Source organism: Marmota flaviventris, chromosome 15, assembly GCF_047511675.1.
Source record: "Marmota flaviventris isolate mMarFla1 chromosome 15, mMarFla1.hap1, whole genome shotgun sequence".
In the NCBI taxonomy this organism is placed as follows: Eukaryota; Metazoa; Chordata; class Mammalia; order Rodentia; family Sciuridae; genus Marmota; species Marmota flaviventris.
In genome coordinates this window covers 35,426,488-35,446,280 of record NC_092512.1, presented here as the reverse complement: position 1 = coordinate 35,446,280, position 19,793 = coordinate 35,426,488, and the positions used below count along the sequence as shown (strand labels likewise).

Below are 19,793 nucleotides of genomic sequence, written 5' to 3'. Positions count from 1 at the left end.
GACTAGATCTGTCCTCTTCAATTCCTGACAGGAACCATGTTTTATTCATGCCATTTCTAACTAATATTTAACAATGCCTGGTATGTTGTAGACTCCCAAAATTGACATAAAGGACTTACAATTGATTTATTTTAACAAATACCTATAAAGCACCAGACATTCTAAATGCTTTCAAAGATTTACCTAATTTAATTTTACTAAAAGCTTACGAAGTACAGGATGATCATTAAGCTCAGTTTACAGATATGAGGAAAGCTGAGTTTAGTCAGAGTCAAACCCAGGCAATCAGGCTTTAGGTTTTTTTTTAATTTTTTAGTTCTTGGCGGACCCAACATCTTTGTTTTTTTTTTTTTTGTATGTGGTGCTGAGGCTCGAACCCGGGCCGCACGCATGCCAGGCAAGCACACTACCGCTTGAGCCACATCCCCAACTCAGGCTTTAGGTTTTGACCCTTGGTGACCCTGCTGTCACCTCCCTAGTCCAGCTACCTGGGCTTGCATACATATCTGGGCCATAGGAATTACTCAAGGTGTCCAGTGGAAGAATGTTTCTCGTCAATGTGTTTATATCTTAATATGTAAGGCTGCATTTGGATGCAAAGGAGATCGGTTAAAAGAAAATCTGAAGATGTATTGAAAATCCAAAGACAAATAGGTAAATAACAAATAAATCCCAACCTACTTACTCATGTGTTTGGAAATGATGGCCGAGCAGAGGATCCATGATACAGCAGGGAGATGATGGTTGGAGAACTTAGGGGTGTCCTCCTAAGCACCTTTTCAGTAACACTTCAGGTAACACGTTGGCATTAGGGTTAAGATGATAATGAAAGTGCATTGGAAAAAGAAATTGTGGAGTCAAGTTCCCAAGCTGTGTAGGGAGGGTGGTAATGGGTGGTCCAAGCATATTAGCTGCTTGTTCCCCCACTGGCTGAGAGTGTGGTCCCCTCCTCAATCCCCCTGCTCTTGCTGGCACCTGATGTCCCTTATCAGAGGGAAGGGATAGTCTTGCTCCTTAACAAGATGCTTTCTGTAACTCCATGATGCTTCTGTCTGCTCAAAGGCACCCATGTCCTGACTCAACCCATACAAGTTGCTCCTCTCCAAAGTGGGGAGGGCATGAAGATATCAGGGACAGGGACAAGGTCATCAAAATCATGTCTGTTGTGACCTTATGTTTATCACCACCCCCTTTTATTCTGGGTCCACTGTCATTGTCAATCAAGCTACTCACTCTTTAACATCTCCTGACAGTAACACATTTGCCATTTCTTCCCAGAGAATGTTCCATTGTGATTTCTTTGTTTACACTGATGTCTGGTTCTGCACACGGTCACTGTTGCCTACATGTCAGTCTGATTGATTGATCATGTTTCCAGGTTCCTCGAGACAAGAGGTTGCTGTCTGTCAACAAAGCAAGTGACAATCAAGAAGACCAGGATAAAAGGTATGATGGGTGTAAAGGAATCTACTAGACCCCCAGAATATCTCCTTTTCTACATTTTTTTTGAAAAAAGTAGTATTCAACTAATGAAATTTTGTTCTTGAGAGGCGATGTGTTCAAAACGCTTTGCCCTCCTCTGTCTGTTAAAGTTTGGACCCAAACTGAATCTCTCACTAGGGAGAGAAAATTCCATTGTTTTGATTATGCATCCAGAAGGTCATCAGCAAGCTTTTCAGATGAGGAGCCTGCCAAGGAGGCTTAGAAGCCTGAGAATAGGCTGGCAAGGGAGCCAACTGCTGGGGTAAACATTTCTGACTAGTACCATGGCTCCACCAATGCGCCAGGCCTGGAGGGAGTGAGACACGGAAAGATTGAGGATCCCTCTTCCTAAGGGAGGTGGTAGGGCTCCTTCTTAGCTGAGGGAGGCAGCTGGTGGAGGGCCAGGATCTGTGTGAGTGCTCTTTAGGTACAAGGGTGGGAAAGCCATTAGGAGATCATTATGTCACCCCCTGTGCACACACACGTTTCTACCCCTTTGAATTAAGAACCAGTAACAACCAGGACACAGATAAATTGATATTTAAAAGGGGAAAAATGCCACCAATTTTATGTATAATGAAACCAATTGGAGAATGTGACTTGAAATCTGTAGCCCATAAATCTTCAGTCTTGACTTAGGTGACTCAAGGTAGAACGTCATACCACTATGGTACAGCAGGGTGCTGTCTTTTGGTTCAGAATGATCCAAACAAAAGGAGGGGACCACCCTTCAGCTACTTCCCTTCAAGTCGCCTACTTTTTCTCTGCAGTGGGATGGAGAGAAATCACAGGGGTTTTCTCTAGAAGTTTCTTTCACATGGAAGTATGAAGCCAAGAGAAATAAAATCACTAGCCAGTGTCTATGTCAGAAACATACCTGTCCTGGATAGAAACTGCTATGACATTATGATCTTTGTTTTTTTTTTTTGCCTACTAGCAGAGGTCACTCTGCTCCCTAGCAACCCTGGGCTCTGCAGCCCCTGTATATAACCCACCCCAGCAGATCACACTGTCTGTGCCTCATTCACTGTTCCACTAGGGACTTTCTGAAACTATCCTGAGGTCTCAGGACCTCACTCTTTAGGTATTGTGACATTTCCTCCATACAGCCAGTTTTATTGAGCTAATGGCTTGTGCTGTCTGCTAAGCCTAGGCCAATAATCACAATGGAGTCAGGGCACAATGAGCCTAGGCTGTGTGCTCTGTCTGCATGATACATCAGAGGCAAGAGAAGCCATTTTTATTAAGGCATATTTTAGAGCAACATTTCAGAGTGACAACACTCATTGTATTTCAGCAATTATTTTTGTGATTTCCATGAAGCACCTTAAAAAAAAAAAAAAAAAAAAAACCTGGCTAGGAGGTAGAGTAAACCACCTTGTATAGAATAATTATGACTTAGCAGACTTCTCATTGAATCTAATTTGGAAGGATATCATTTTGATCTGCTATGTGTTCATGAATTAAGGTGCCATGTGCTAACATGATATCATTACAACTGTTTGTATACAGAAGTTACTACTTGGGGAAAATAACAGACTCTCAATGACACAATCCAATTTTTTTTACAAAATGTATTCAGCGCACCATTCTTTGTATGGCAATTTTTTCTTACAATATAGTTCAATTCTAAGTTCTATTGCAGGTAAGCCAGTATCCCACAATAATTCTTCTTTTGTTCTAATTTCCCATTTCTTGGATATCTTTCTAAAATTCTCTGGCATCAGCTTCTGAAGTTAATTTCATGACAGAGGCATAGTCACATATCATAGTGTGGTGTCTGAGTCGATTATTTCCTGGTGATATGGTAGTAACAATTCAGCTAGATTTATACAACTCTATAGTTTGCTGATTTATGTGTTAATAAGAACACCAGAGGATATTTGGACTTGTGCTCTTTGTTTAAAATTCATGTTTTACATGAAATAAAGAACTGAAAAATCTGGCCTGAAATAGACTATAGACAAGCTTGAATATTCTGGCAAAGTCAAAAAATGTGCCTGTGTGAAGTCCAGAGTGGAAAGTGGGTAATTGCCTTGGCAACCAATCAGGGTAGACAAACCCATCATTACTCAATCTGCAGGACCTTATCCACAAGAATTGTTGTTTTTTTTTCTCTCCACCAGAGGGGTTTGGTAAATTCTAGGTTCCAATTTAACTAGTAAAGGAATGACCAGGGGCCCTTACTGTGTTCATGATGTTGAGGCCCACTCAGGGTGGTCTTGTTATGGCAATACTTTTTTCTGTTTTTTGTTTTTTTTTTTAACACTGATTTTATCATGAGGTTTCTTTTTTAAAGGAACAACCATTAACATTCCATGCAATGTTCTAAACAACGGGGCTTAGGAGGTGCTGATGTAAATGGGTGGTCTGGCTTTTGGCATCATCCTCCTAACTGGATTCAGATGAAACATAATTTCTAAATCTTCACTGTGTCTTATATGTGATTCACTCCATTGATCCTACCATGAAAACGGGTTAATGCTGAAAGCCAGAATGTCTGTATGAGTTCCTAGAATTATTATTATTGTTTCTACAGAACTGTGACAGACTCAGAGATGTTTAGCTATTTTTCTTTTGGCTTTGTTCATGGGGAACCTTTCTTTCTTCAAACTTCGCTGTGAAGTTTTATCTGAAAATTCAAAGCTAAAAACATCCATGTCTTGCTTGATAGGTGAGCTCAGAGGCTATTGGACTTCTCATGATAGAAAGGAGCCAAGAGAGCCCAATTTTTGGAAGACAAAATTTTATTCAAATATTTCACTCCATAAGAGATGCTAAACAGCCCCAGAAAGTACATGCTATATAAAAAATAAGCAGATTTAAAAAAATCCAGAACATCCCAGATTATCTAAGACAAGGTTTCATGGAAAATGTCTATTTATCTCCATAATATGGAGAATAGTCATAAATGAATAAAAGTGCCCCCTCTTCCAATTTTACGGAGCAGAGGGATCTTGCTAGTAAAATCAGTTTTCTATCAATAATTATCTTCCATTTATATGTTCCTCTTTGCTTCTGCTCTTTCCTGGAATTCTTTAATCTAAATGAAAGTATTTCATTCTAACCTGCCAAGAATTAATTTTCTAAACCCACTCCTTTCTCTCTACCAGCCAAGAGGTCAGAGATCTTGTTATCCATAAGCCCAGTTACGGCTTTTTTTTTTTTTTTCTTTTTTGTACCAGGGATTGAACTCAGGAGCACTTGACCATTGAGCCATATCCCCAGCCCTATTTTGTATTTTATTTAGAGACAGAGTCTCACTTAGCACCTTACTTTTGCCAAGGCTGGCTTTGAACTCACAATCCTCCTGTCTCAGCCTCTGAAGCCACTTGGATTACAGGTGTGCCCACCACTTCCTGCCCAATCATAGCACTTCCTTAAGATCCAAAAGTACCTCAGTGCTAACAATGTCTATCTATGTACTCAAGCTATTTCTCAATTTGGGAAAGATACTTTATGTTAAATTCTTATTTCTTATTTCCTTTAAGAAATTTAACCCACAGAATGGTGAAAAATATCCCTCCTTCCACTCTTCAAATTACCATGCTTATCCTGTTGTGTTTCTCTCTTTCTCTTAAAAACTTTTGAGAGTTTGCAACCACATACAGAAGTGCAGAGGACAGTACAATGTCCTCCTCAAATGCTCATTACATCTTCCAATTCATACTGATAAATTTTCATCACACCGCCTTGGTATCCACAATTTCCCTCTTACTCTTTCTTCCTTCATTTTAATCCTGACCCCACCGTCTTTTTACTTCTAACCTCTTCTGATTTGGACCTCTAAAAACAATATTTTATTACATAAACACAAAATCATTATCACAACCAACTATGTTAATGCTACTTTCTTAAGTTCCTAGTCCATAGTCAATTTCCTCAAAAAGTCCCCCTGCCTCTCCTACTATCTCTTCAATTTGTTCAAGTCAGGGTCCAAACATGATCCACTCATCCACTCATCATACTTGATTATTAGGGTTTTAAAATAATTTTTGATTTAAAACTGTCCTCCTTCCTCTTTTATTGTTGTTGTTGTTGGGTTTTTTTTGTTTGTTTTTTGTGCCTTTGACTTGTTGACAAATTTACGTCAGTCAGGTGTGCTACATTCTGGTTTGTTTCTTTTTGTTTTTTAAATATTTCTTCCAGTTCCTGTATTCCCAAGAGCTGAAAGTTAGGTCTAAAGGCATGATCAGATTTAGAGTCAACTCTTTTTTTTTTTTTTTGAACAGTAATGCTCTATGGTGGCACTGAGTAGTTGACATTGGGAGATACCAGGGACATGCATGGCTTATTGTCCTGCTTCTGGTGATGCAAAGATCCTTTGCATTTTGTTGTGAGGTTCCCTGTCAACCTTCCCCCTAATGACTGCCCGCATCCGGTATTTTCTTGTGAGTGGCTAAGTGGTGACTTTTCTAATTGTATGACATTGCGGGGTCGGGTCTGTACACACAGAAACTGTCTTGGCGCCAGTGAAGCCCAGAGTAATTTGAGTGGAGGAGAAAACCGCGTGCAGGTCCTAAAGACAGTTCCCGTGAACCTTTCCCTAAATCAAGAGCACCTGGAGCATTCAAAGCGGGAACAGTACAGCGTCAACCTCACCGAGAGCCCCGCCATCATCCCGGTGTCAGGGATCACCGTGGTCAAAGCTGAAGATTTCACGCCTGTGTTCATGACCCAACCTGGGCACTACACCCGGGGAGACGGGGAGGAGCAGCGCGTGGTTATCTTTGAACAGACTCAGTACGACCTGCCCTCCATCGCCAGCCACAGCACCTATCTCAAGGACGACCAGCGCAGCACCCCGGACAGCACCTACAGCGAGGGCTTCAAAGACGGCACCACGGAGGTGAGCCAGGGCCCGAGCTCCACTGTGCTCTCTCTTCTCTTTTTAAGTGGATTAAATGAATGGAAATGTGAGTTTAGGTGTTCTGGAATTTTCTCTAGGTGAGTGGATGTGAGTAGAACATTGCTATTTTTTCTCGACTCTTAAATGACAGATCCTTTTAGCTTTAGTCTTAAGATTAAATATTTTTGAGGCATTAAGAAATATTCTTTCCAAGCGTAGTGGTGCACATTTGTAATCCCTGTGGCTCCAGAGGCTGAGGCAGGAAGATCATGAGTTCAAAGCCAGCCTCAGCAACTTAGCAAGGCCCTGTGCAACTCAGTGAGACCCTGTTTCTGAATAAAATACAAAAAAAAAAAAAAAAAAAAAGGGGGGGGGTGCTGGAAATGTGGTTCAGTGGTTGAGTGCCCCTGGGTTCAATCCCTACCAAAAAGAAAAAATGAAATTGATCTTGCTTAGTAAAGTTTCTACCTTGACCTCCTCTAGTAATAACCTCCCAAATGATAAGTAGCAAACGACATTGCCTGTCAATTCTTTTTAAAAACAATGTCATTTTTAAAAACCTTGTTGGATTGAATATTCGAGGAGAAGGTGTTCTATCTATAGTCCAGTTTATGTGTGTGTGCTTTGTATTTCACGCTGGAAACTACATATTTTCAGGTGCCCATAGAATGTACAAGAACAATTATCTTTGCTTGCTTGTTTAAGTTCATATGTTCAGAGTGCTGAGTTTGAGAGATTTGGTTTGTATACAGTTATGTAGATGTCTTTGGAATCACCATGTAGAAAGTTCCTTCACCCTAAAAGTTCCCTTGAACCCCCTCTCCCTCCCTTGGCTCTTGGCAAATGCTAACAACCTGCCTTTGTTACTATATTGTTGCCTTTTTAAATATGTCAGGTAAATAGAATGATAGAGTGTGTGTATAGTCTTTTATGTTGTCTTCTTTCACTTAGCATAATTTTAAGTTTCACTTATGTTGCTTATATAATTTTTTAAAAATTGCTGAGTAGTATTCCATGGTAAGTGTATATCACAGTTCGTTTACCTTTGTACCAGTTGATAGATTTTGGTTGCTTCCAGTTTGGGGCTAATATGAATAATGCTGCTATGAATATTCATGTGTTTATTTTATTTTATTTGGTACAGCCATTTTTTTGTATTTTATTTAGAGAGAGATCTCACTGAGTTGCTTAGGGCCTGGTTAAGTCACTGAGTCTGGATTTGAACACACGTGTGATCTTCCTGCCTCAACCTCCTAAACCACAGGGATTACAGGCGTGTACCACCATGCCCAGCTTCATGTGTATCTTTTAATGTGGACAGAGGCCTGTCATGAGCAAATACCTAGGGCTGGAATTTCTGGGCCATTTGGTAAATGCACATTTAAGTTTACAAGGGACTCTCACACAGTGCTTCAAAGTGATGGTACCGTTTTCATTCCCATTGGCAATGTATGAGGATGCCTGTCTTCCACACTCTTTCTAAAACTTGGTATGTCACTCTTTCAAACTTTAGCTATTTTAGTGATATAACATGGTATCTCATTTTGATTTGAGTCTGCATTCTCTGATATCTGTTGAGCTGTTTCATATACTTATTTGGCCCTCCCTGTGTCTTCTTTTGTGAAGTATTTGTTCAAATTCTTTGCCCAATTTTCAAATTGGCTTATTTATGTTTCTTTCATTAGGTCATAAGAGTTCTTTAAGTAGTGTGAATATAAGCTCTTTATCATCTTGTTTGGTATCTTGTACCTTTTAGTTTCCTAAATGTCTTTCAAGGAGCAACAGTATTAAATCTGATGAAGCTTGCGTTGTCAATTTTGTCCTTCATAGTTGATACTTTTGGATATTGTTTAAGAAGTCTTTTCCTATCCCAATGTTACAACAAATTATTTTTTCCCTGTAGATGCCTAATAACTTTACCTCTTACATGTAGGCTTCTTATCCATTCTTAGGTAAATTTTATATTTGATATGAAGTAAGGAAAAAATGTTCTGTTTCCCCACACACACTGATAATCAGTAGTTCAGCACCATTTGTTGAAATAATGATCTTGCATCCATTTAATGGCCTCGAAATCTTCTCAGAATATCTGTTCATGATATAATCGTGGGCCATCTCTCCAATATTTGACCTAGAATATGTAATGTATACCTTTAGTAGATCATCACCTTCTTTACCTTTAGGGAGCAGCACATCTGGATTTGAGATGATACTCATTGTCTTTCCAATTTTAAACATGATGGCAGAAGGGGGAAATGGGTGGTTTTTAATTTCCTAAAGAGGAGAAGCATGGTGGCAGCATGCCAAATATCTTAAGCTGGCTGCTTATTTGGGACAAAAATGTAGTTACTGGAGTTTGAGATTTCATTGCTAAATAATAACATTGAAAAATAGTAAACACTTGGTAAGGGCTGGGGTTGTGGCTCAGTAGTAGGGCACTTGCCTAGCATGTGTGAGACACTGGGCTCAATCCTCAGCACTACATAAAGATAAATAAATAAAAAAAAAATAAAAGTATTATGTCCACCTACAACTAAAAAATATTAAAAAAAAAGAAAAACCCAACACTTGGTAAACACTTATTGTGTGCTAGGCATGCATCTTAGTCTGTTTTGTGCTGTAGTAACAATGCCGGAGCCTGGGGAATTTTCAGTGAATAGAAATGCATTTGGCAAACTGTTCTGGAGGTTGAGAACTTCAAGATCAAGGAGCCACATCTGCTGAGGGCCTCCTGCTACATCATCCCATGGCAGAATGGCAGAAGGGCAAAAGGCACACATGTGTGACAGAGTGGGCTTGTAACAAACCCACTCTGGCAGTAAGAACCCACTTTCTTGGGGCCGAGGATGTGGCTCAGTGGTAGAGTGCTCGCCTAGCATGCATGAGGCACTGGGTTCCATCCTCAGCACCACATAAAAATAAAATAAAGGTATTGTGTCCACCTACAACTAAAAAATAAACATTAAGCCAAAAAAAAAAAAAACCACTTTCTCAGTGACAACCCACTTCCACAACAGTTACCTTTATCCAGTCACCATGGCCGTCCTCACAACCTGTCATCTTTTAAATATCTCACCTCTCAACACTATTGCATTGGAGTTAAGGTTTCAACACAGACACTTTGGGATACATTGAAACCAGAAACCATAGCAGCGTCATTCTAGGTGATGTGTACTCATTAATCCTTCTGAAAGCCGCATGAGGATGTGGCATTATTGTCAAATTTCTTTTCTTAATGAAGAAACCAGGGCATAGAGAACACAAGAATTGGTTACTTAGCAGCAAGTGGGAGTGATGGAACTTGACCCAAGTTGGCTGCTCCAGCACCTACATCTTTAACTTTCACCTCCATACTCTTGGAGAAGACTGTGTGGGACCTTCCAATTCTCAATAGTTCCATTGCTTAAGTCAGTGACTCGCCAAATGTTTGTTTAAAATCTGGGTGTCCTTTATCTATGGCCATAGATAGTTCTTATCTTCTGGGTGGGGAGAAGAGGCTGAAAAGGTTGGCAAGCAGCATAAGCTGCCTGCAGACCTGTGGGAGCTGGTGCACCCAGCCCTGCCACTCCTGACACCAGTCATTTAGGGGCACCTGCTGTGTTTTCTACAATCAGCATGACCAGAGCCAGACATGAGAAATTCCCTGCCCCTAAGAGGCTATCATATTTCTTGGAGTTTGGTGGCTTTACAACTAAACTTTTATTATCCTCATAATAAAAAAGGAAAAAAAGTCTTACAGTTAGCTTCCTGTTATAATGCTGAAAGTAGTTTTAAAAAGTTTCTTTTAACTGAGTGAGGGATCTTGTAGAGTCTTTGATATTGTTGAATACTCAATTTGTCCCCCAGCAGTCAGGGATGCTTCTGTAGGAAAAACAAATAACTGAAACTAGCACTCCATAATCCCAGGTGAGGGATTAGATACAAGTTTCTTCACCAGTGGGTTGCCACTGATGTATTTTCTCACACTTTCTAGAGACATTCTGTTAGTCACAGAAGAGTGTGTGGACATGGTCCAATGTCAACGGAAACATCATACTATTGGGGGGATGGGATATCAGTTGTGTTTGTGTTGTAGATAAAGAGCCATGTGAAAGGAAGCTATTGTGTTCGGAGCTTTATTTTGGAGTTGATGAGAAAGCAAAGGAACTTGCCAAAAGCTAAAAATGAAGCATTTAGTTAAGCTGCTGCTCTTCTCGTCTTGGAGGTTGGAGTTTGTGTTGTAGATTGTATTTCAGCCTGATGTACATTAAACCAAATGATCTGCTATGATCTTGAGGCTGTTTTTTTGTTTGTTTGTTTGTTTTGTTTTTTTTTTTTTTTTTTTGGTTGTTGTTGGTTTTGCAGCTGGTTCTAAGAGCAAGTTTGAAGTATTTTCACCAAGAAAATTTCATGACACAAAATTTGTCTAAAATCTAGTCCTTCTTTTAGGTAAACTAAGAATGTATCTGGAACTCTTGTTGAATGGGTGAATTTCATTTGCTATTTGGGATGGATTCCTCTGTGTGTTTGTGTGTTTGTCTAGCAGGAGGGAAGGGAGCAGTTTGGATTGGATCCTGTCCAGATGTAGGGGCCCTCAGAAACCACGTACTTGGTAATCATTGTTCAAGGGATGGGATGATCAAAGTGGACCTGGGGATGTCTTTGTAAAGAAAGCTGAAATCACTTAGGGAAGAGGATGTTACCTGCTCTTGTAGCTGTGCTATCGGGTCCTGGGCTTCTGCTGGATACTGCTAATCTTCTGCCTTGTCTATCCTCCCCCAGAAGCACTGAACTCTCTTAGGACCATCCAGGCCGATTGTCAGTGTTGATTTTCACCTTCTCAGTTGTGTATTTTTCTTGTTTCTCTACTTGTTGAGAATCCTGTTGTTTTTCATAGAGGGCTTGCACACTATTTATAATTTTTTTGATTTCTTAGAGATATTTGAAAAATAAAAGGTCACAGTGAGAGGGCTGGGTGTGTGTGGCCAACCTAGTGCTTCTCCACTAGTATTCTATTATTCTTGCTTTAGGATCAAGAGTTAAGGCTTTGGGGCATATACTTTTGAAAATGTTCTAAAATGTAGCAAAATGCATTCTATTTGAACCATATATATAAACAAACATCTCTGGATGTTTTGTGTAATACTAGACATAAAGTTTCCTCCAAAACCCGACTCTTAAAATGTGATCATAGTGATCCCTAAAGAAGGGACTTGACCATGCTCAAGCTGTTACCACTTAGTAGTGCTTAATATACATCCATAGTGCTCACTATGTACCAATCACTTTTAGTAATATTTTGTTACCTGTTTAGTCCCTCTAATTGGTATCCGTAGGCATTTAACAGATGGAGAAAATATCAAGTTGGCTTTATTTTATAGAAGTATCAGGTAAGAGAGCTAGAAGTTGGCCCTGGGCAGTCTTGCTCTAGATCCTGTGCTTCTAACCACTCAGAGGGCACACATGTTGCTACATTATGTGCCCTCTGTGTTATTTATATTTCATGAATTCAGAGTTTGTGATATTTGTAAGAGTGTTGGAGAAAATAAAAAATGAAAGTGATATTTTATGTTTGAGGAAATCATTTCTAACTGCAAATGCTTTGGGAACACCTGTGGACATGTGAATAACATCCAAAGCCTGAATGTATCTTCTGTTGAGTGTAGCCCTCAGGGAGGAAGTGGTATGTGAGTTCTGTAAAGAGGCGGAAACTATTTTTGTCATTTGAAAACATAGTGCCCCCAATATACAACTTTCCTTTCTAAGGAGAGGCTAAAACAGAATATACTTATAATTTTTTTTCCTGTGTAATGATCTACTTTTTTTTTTAATGACAAATTTTGCAGAAATTTCGGAGTGCTTCAGTTGGGGCTGAGGAGTACATGTATGACCAGACGTCAAGGTAGGTAAACCAGAAGTTGCACCTTCATTAAGGATCCTTTAACTGTTCCTGTAAGTTACACTTTTGAACAATTTTTTCTTTGTGTACTTTCATAGACCAATCTGATTTCCTTTGCCTTTCATTCTTTGCTCTGTGCAAATGAACTTCTACATCATTATTTCCAATCTTGACAAATTACCTTCCAAAATATGGAAATGCATAGATGGTTTGTGTGTAAAATCCAAAGCACTGTGTGATTGGCTCTCAGTTCAGTCACTTGGCCTGATTTCTGTTCTGCTGCCACCATTGTCAGATGGTTTGAGCAGGTCTCTTAGACCCTCCCAAGCTGTGGAAGGAGGAAGGTGGGCTGAATCCAGAGTTCTTACCCTATGTTCTGGACAGCCTGGGGGGATATGAACCTCTGCAATTATACTAAAAGTTGTTAATGTTCATATATGACTATTTCTGGGAAGAGGGTTCCAAGCTTTCTTTATATGTTAAAAACAATCTTTGACCCAACTATCTAGGTGACCAGTAGCTTGTAATCGGGTCTAAATTTGTATTATTTTATGGTACTGTATCATAATTGTTCTTTTGGGCAAAATATCACGGCAAATGGTTCTGTTGTAATTGATTTATTTCCCATATGCTCTAAGATACATATTCTGGAATTTGCTTAGCTCATTTGCTTAAGCCTCAGATTTTTATCATATAAGAAGAGTATTATTTTTTCCCCTTAGAATTCTTTCTCATTATAAAAGTTAAAGTACAAATAAAATAATATTACAGAAGTAGCTAACATAGACGGCAATAGTCTCTCCTAATCCTTGCAAATAGGTCATTTTAAGAGAGAATTTGAGAATCACCTTTGCATCCAGTCTTTTAAAGACTATGAAATGAAAGGACTGAAAAAAATACAGAATGGAGAGTGTCAGATGATTCAGAAAATACAGTGTTTGTAGCTGTGGCCCATCCTACAGTACAGCAGAAGCCCACCCTTCCTTCCTTCTTTCCTTCCTTCCTTCCTTCCTTCCTGGGGGTCAAACCCAGGCTCTCACACATGCCAAGCAGGCGCTCTGCCTGGGAGCCATATCCCTAGCCCAGAAGTAAATATTTCTCAGTGAACACGTTAAACAAAAAAGATTGTGGTCACATCTATTGTGTTCATTGTAAACAATTGATACGTTCTTCAAAGTTGGAAAAAATTGGTGTTTTTGTTTTATATATTACATCTTTTAAACAATGTTAAGGAAACTGTTTTAAGCAAGGATCTGCAAACTTTCTCTGTGATGAACTAGATAGTACACATTTTAGATTTGTCAAGCTATAGTGCTCATCACAACTAAGAACTGCAGTTGTAGATGAGAGCAGTCTTATACAATACATAATCAAATTAGTGTAGTCATGTTCCAATAAAACTTTATTTATGCACACAGACATTGAGCAGCTTGTGGTCCACAGATCATCATTTGAAAACCCCTGATTTAGAGTAGCTTTGTTGTAAGTTTTTTTGCAGATTTCAGAACAAGAAACAAACACAGAAAATACTCCCTGTTAGAGAACTAGATTCTCAATAGAATGTTTGGTTCTGGATTTTCATATTTCAAAATATTTTTTTTAGAGAGAAGAGAGAGAGAGAATTTTTTAATATTTATTTTTCAGTTTTCAGTGGACACAACATCTTTATTTTATTTTTATGTGGTGCTGAGGATCGAACCCAGCGCCCCACGCATGCCAGGCAAGCGTGTTACCGCTTGAGCCACATCCCCAGCCCTCAAAATATTTTTAAGTGAAATATAGCTATTGGTAATATCTTAGTAAGATACAAAGAAGGTTAGGCAACCTGAAATGAACAAAAGCATTCAGATTTTTTTGGCAAGTGGTTAGGATAAAAGTGGCAAATTCTATCAATTGTGAAGTTTTAGTTGGCATTACCTGAATGCCAACTAAGATATACCTGAGGTTCTCTGCAACAAGCTTGCCCAATTGGCCAAGCACACCCTGGACTTTCTCCCCTTCTAAACCATCTGTTTTATGGAACACTATTAGAAATGTTGTATACATTATACCTACAATGACCTTTGGTCTGGTCTCATCTCTTTTGCCATATGCTATATTTTGTCTCTATTTAAAATAGAGTAAACTTTGGTTAATATTCATACAGAATGCTCTTGATGTGGAACAGGTCAGGAAGGTAGAAATGTCCAGGGAACACATCTGACCACTGTTTTCTGTTCACAGCGGCACATTTCAATACACCCTGGAAGCCACCAAATCTCTCCGTCAGAAGCAGGGGGAGGGCCCTATGACCTACCTCAACAAAGGACAGTTCTACGCCATAACACTCAGTGAGACCGGGGACAACAAATGCTTCCGACATCCCATCAGCAAAGTCAGGGTATGGGCTACATTTCTCCAAATGAAGTACAGAGAGATCAGATGAGTGAAATAGCTACCTCACAGCCTGTGGAACAGCATGGGAAAAAAATTCCAAAATGAATAGTTCTAGAACAAATATCAGAGAGTTGGAGCAAGAAAACTTATTGGCTAGTTCCTCGTTTTAATCAGTAACCAATAAACCCCAGGGAAGGAGTGTGGTGGAACAGGCTTTCTGACTGTATCCAGGGAATTTTCCTTCTTTCATTCCTGCCTGGATGCTGTATATTTGTTTTCAATTGATCTTAATTTTTCAAATAAGTAACTGTAAATCAGGACATGTCTGTGGGTGAGACGAGATATTGCTTTATGTAAGGGAGAAAGAAATTAATTCTGAGTCCCTGGGCCCTTTTCAACTTTGTTTGGAAGCCTTCTGTAGCCCAGGGCTTACTCAGGGTTCAAGGGATGAGGCCTGATCCCCACCAGGAACAACCTGGGGGAATTTTCAGGTTCCTGTGTATTAGTCCTATTTGTGAGAAATGAAACTGGATCCCTAACTCACTGCTTTGGAATCTTGCCAGTTTCTGGTATGCTCACTACTGCCAAGAAGGGTAATCCTTGGTAATCCCTCTCTACTGAAAAGGAAAATTATAGCCAAGCTCTGAAAAGAGGTTGAAGAACTCTCCCAGTCTGTTGTAAAGTAGACTTTTCTGGTTTGTTTTAAAATGCTTTATGCGGTTGTATCCATGGTGTCCAGCTCCCCTTACTTTGCCTATAGCTTCTTCCTGATAAGCTCCTGGGAATGCTAGGAGGGGAATAGCATGGCATGCTTAGAGCATGGTGCAGGCCAAGTTTACTTCCAGCACACATGGGGCCAAGGTCTCACACAGGGGCTGAGGTCAAAAGGTGCCCAGTATGCTATGTGCATCAGGTGAATTAGAATGCCCCACCCCTGTGGTCAAAACCATGATGGAGGATATACCATGACAACAACCACAGCCACAGTGAGTCATACAATAACAATGAAGAATTATCGAATATCTTTCATGTGTTGCACGACTAGTAACTCACTGAAACTAACAACAACTCTATGACAAAGACACTATATTATCATAGTGTTACAGATAAGGAAACTTGGACTTTCAGGAGCTGGTAAGTGGCCAAGGTTACAGGAACCTAGGACATATCCCAGGCCACCAGACTCCTGAGCCCACCTCTCTGAATCACTAACATGTGCTGTGTTGAGCAGCCTAGGTGGGTGAAAAGCAGAGAAATTTCATCCTGGTCCATCTCTGGATATTGAACTTTGACATACTCTCACATATGGGTGTCTGAGAAGAAGATGACACCGGATACATTGGCTTTTCTTTTTAAAAGTCTTGTAAATTCCAAGTAAGAATTTAGTTATATACATCCTCTTAATCTCACCATCACCATCATCCTGAAAAAATGGTGGACGATTGATATTCTAAGGCATGGCACCAGTATGGAGTACAGGGACTTTTCCAAGAATCCTACTTTGTGGGAATCATAGAAGTACTTTAATATGAAAAATATATTTCCTTTTGTTCTATTTTGGCTAAAATGAGAATCCCTCCTTTTCTTAAAGATTTCACTCTAACTTCTAATCTTGGTAGTAAATTGGTATCTCTCAGAGTACATCTTTCTCACCCAGCCCCTCTGGGACAGCAAGGAGTCTAAGGTCGAAGGAAAATACTTGTAATCTTCCAGAATTTATTTCCAAGAATAGTGTAAAATTCTGAATCAAGGCATATAAACTTGATGATAACAGTTTCAAACTGATTTTTTTTCTTTCTTACAGAAGAAGTGAATTTTTATACCAAGAATGCGCCATTACTTATGCTAATTTAATCTTTTGCTAGGGAAAAAATTACTTTAAATGTTATTTTTATTTTGGGCCAGAAATAAACACCAGGAAACCACACAATAAACTTCTAAGTATATATAAACACATTTGTGGAAGAACAAGGGCTGGCTGAGCTCAGGGCTCATCACACAGTGAACAGCTTCCCCTGCAGCCACTAATCCTTTGACACTCTTGATGCTTGTGAATTCAAATGACATGGACACATATTTCTAAGCTAGTTTTTCTAACAAGCATCTGCTGTCTTATATAGAACATGTTCATATGTCCATTAGGAGTGAGCTGGGTTTTGAGTTGACAGTCAGCCACCAGCATGAATTTGCTGTCTATTGACATTTCTCGGGTTCCAGAGCTACAGTGCTGAATAGCAGACGTTCCTGACCTTGTTGAGTTCAAAGTCAATGGGAAGACATTGCCATTGGCTGAATAATTAAGTAAATGATTACAAATGTGTCAAATACTACAAAGGAAAAGTTTCCGGTTTTTTTTTTTTTTTTTTTGTGGCTAAGGATTAAACCCAGGGCCTTGTACACACAAGGCATGTGCTCTTCCACTAAGCTACATCCCCAGCCCAAAAAAGTTCTGAAGGAAAGAGAGTCAATGAGTTATTCTTTTGAAATAGTCAGAAAGTGTCTAAGAAGTACTTTGGATATGGGATGAGAGGAGAAGCATTCCTGGCACTGTAGTTTCAGTGTTTTGATTGTTTGTTTTGGTACCGTGTCTATTTTGTTTATTTTTGGTGCTATCTTCCATTTCATAAATGACAGTGAATTTATGGGTGTTTAGTTAATGAGGCTGCTTGTAACTTAGAACCAAAAGGGGTTTTGGATTTTTATTTCTTCAAGATATAATCAGTTTCTCAAGCTTATTTTTCAAGTACCTCCCTGTTAAATTTAAATAGATAACATATTTGCCCTTGTTTTTTTGTTTTGTTTTGTTTTGGGTACTGGGGATTGAACCCAGGGTGCTTAACTACTAAGCCACATTCCCAGTCCTTTGTTTAAATGTTTTATTTAGAGTCAGGGTCTCACTGAGTTGCTTAGGGCCTCACTAAGTTGCGGAGGCTGGCTTTGAACTCGCAATCCTCCTGCCTCAGCCTCCCAAGCCTCTGGGACTCTAGGCATGCACCACCGGGCGTAGCTGCCCTTGCATTTTTCAGCATATGGAATATATGTAGTTTAACTCTGTGCATCAATAGGAATTCATCTTTCAGCATTCCCCTCATTTCCTTAGTATTTCTCTCATTACCTCCCCTACTCCAGCCCAGGCACTAAATTCGGCCAGAAGTGGATGTTGCTTCTTTAACAATGGTCCCAAATTCTGTTTTGGGATACAAAATTTCAAAAGTATGCTTATTTACAATATAAGAAAAAAATATTATGGTGTTCTGGCTGACCTCACGGAATAATCAAAATTGCTATAGGATTCTCTTTTTTCCCTTTGTGTGGTTCTCATTTTCCATTTTTTTTTTTTTTAAGTAAGCACATTTAAAACAAAACCATCCATACAGCTGAACTCGTCTGGGCTCTTCTTGCTTAAGAAACATACCTGTGCTAGAACTTCTGCAACAGGGGACCCTCTAAGGCAACAGAAGCACTGGGCAGAGAGTAACCTCTCCATTCTCCCCTCTGCAGAGTGTGGTGATGGTGGTCTTCAGCGAAGACAAAAACCGAGACGAACAGCTGAAGTACTGGAAGTACTGGCACTCTCGGCAACACACAGCGAAGCAGAGGGTCCTCGACATTGGTACGTTGGTCCTGACCTCCTTCGGGTCTTGATACACTAAACTTTGTGATGCCAAGGGGGGGCCCAGCACTGGGATCACAGCGAGGACCCTGTAGCTTTTGTGCCATGCCAAGCACCAATCTACAGCCCTCCCCTGTGTTAGTACAGTTAGCACAATCAGCCTTAGAAATTAAGAGCCAAGCATTTCTCTCCCCTGAAGGTCAACCATGGCTTGGATAATAACAGCAGTACATCAGATTTGCAAGAACCATTTGGGTATCTAAAACACATTTTCATGCCCTCCTTGTTTGAGTCTAGGCAATCAGCAGGTTAGATGAGCTCTTGTTCCTATTCCCCTGGACATGACGAAGATCAAGCCTATGGCCCTCTAAGGCCCTTGGCAAAGTTTTAAGCAAGATCTAGGGTCTGATGCTCTGTGCAGTGTTCCTTCCACATCCCACACACTTAGTGCAGGTAGTACTTGGTGGTCAGGCTAATGACCACTGAAGAGACCTACTCTGCCAAGGAAAGAAGGAACGTATGTGCCAAGTTCATTATCTGGAGTCTGTACACTCCTAAATATAATGTCTGTTCTCTGGAGACCATAGACCCCTGGACAGTGTCATTATCCAGGGTCTATATAGAAAGGTAGAGCCCATGCCAAGAAATTCAGTGGAAGGAATTCATTGCCAAGGTTGGAGAGGCTGAAGGCACAGTGAGGCAATCCTGCTATTACCTGTTGGGCTGGAGAATCAAAGGGAGGTGGTGGTGGGCGTTGGGGAGCCACCCAACAGGAGCTGGGACCACAGAGGGAGCAGTTTCCCATTGGGAGGCGGAGCCACAGAGGAATCGCTGCCAGAGACATTCAGTGCCAAGAGGGAAGAGAAGAAATGCCCTGGCTTCCCTTGTCTGCTAGTCTCCTGCCAGTGCTTCTCATAGACCACATTTAACCAAAAGCCAGCGGGCATATGACCTTAAAAAATGCAATTTTTAGGGATTGACTTCTGAGATACAGAGCCAAGTAGGGGAAGTCAAAGCATGGATTTCAAAGGTCTCCAAAAGTGATTGAAAACACAGCCAATAATGCAAGCATTTGTAAGTATTTTAACATTTTAGTTACATGCTACTTCCATAAGAAAGAAATCTTTTCTCATATTCCAGGCTTCATTGCTCCATTTTGAAAACCGCGGGGCTACAGTCCCCATGAGTGTAGGCACAGAGAAGGTTTCCATTGTGCTGGGCATCAGAAGGCTGAGCTGCTAGAAGGATACTTTCTTTGATTTCTTGCATAATGTATTGAAGGACTTTTCAGACCTTCCCTCTCAGTCTTGCTAGAACCCCTTGACCAATGGCAGAGTTTGGTTAGTGACTAGGTTAAGGTTAGAGACTCAACATAGAACATATTGAAACTAATTATTGTTTGTCCTACAAAATAGTAAAGCCACTCCTACCCCTCATCAAACACACACACACACACACACACACACACACACACACACACACACCTGTGATAACTAGTCAAACATATTAATCTAATGCCCAAGGAAACAGGTCTAGAGAGGCTCCCTGACCTACTGTCTCATATAACTTGTCCTCAGTAATTAGTATAAGTGCTG

General features: G+C 40.1%; 1 protein-coding gene across 1 annotated transcript in view; it reads left to right on the top strand.

Moving 5' to 3' along the window:
* Grhl2 (grainyhead like transcription factor 2) overlaps window positions 1-19,793 on the top strand; it is a 103,433-nt gene that overhangs the window by 6,729 nt on the left and 76,911 nt on the right. Inside the window, exons 2-6 of the mRNA XM_071602425.1 lie at window positions 1,379-1,446; window positions 5,938-6,331; window positions 12,157-12,212; window positions 14,433-14,589; window positions 18,087-18,198. Of these exons, the coding sequence (XP_071458526.1) occupies window positions 1,379-1,446; window positions 5,938-6,331; window positions 12,157-12,212; window positions 14,433-14,589; window positions 18,087-18,198 (787 nt within the window). The remainder of the gene's footprint in view (window positions 1-1,378; window positions 1,447-5,937; window positions 6,332-12,156; window positions 12,213-14,432; window positions 14,590-18,086; window positions 18,199-19,793) is intronic.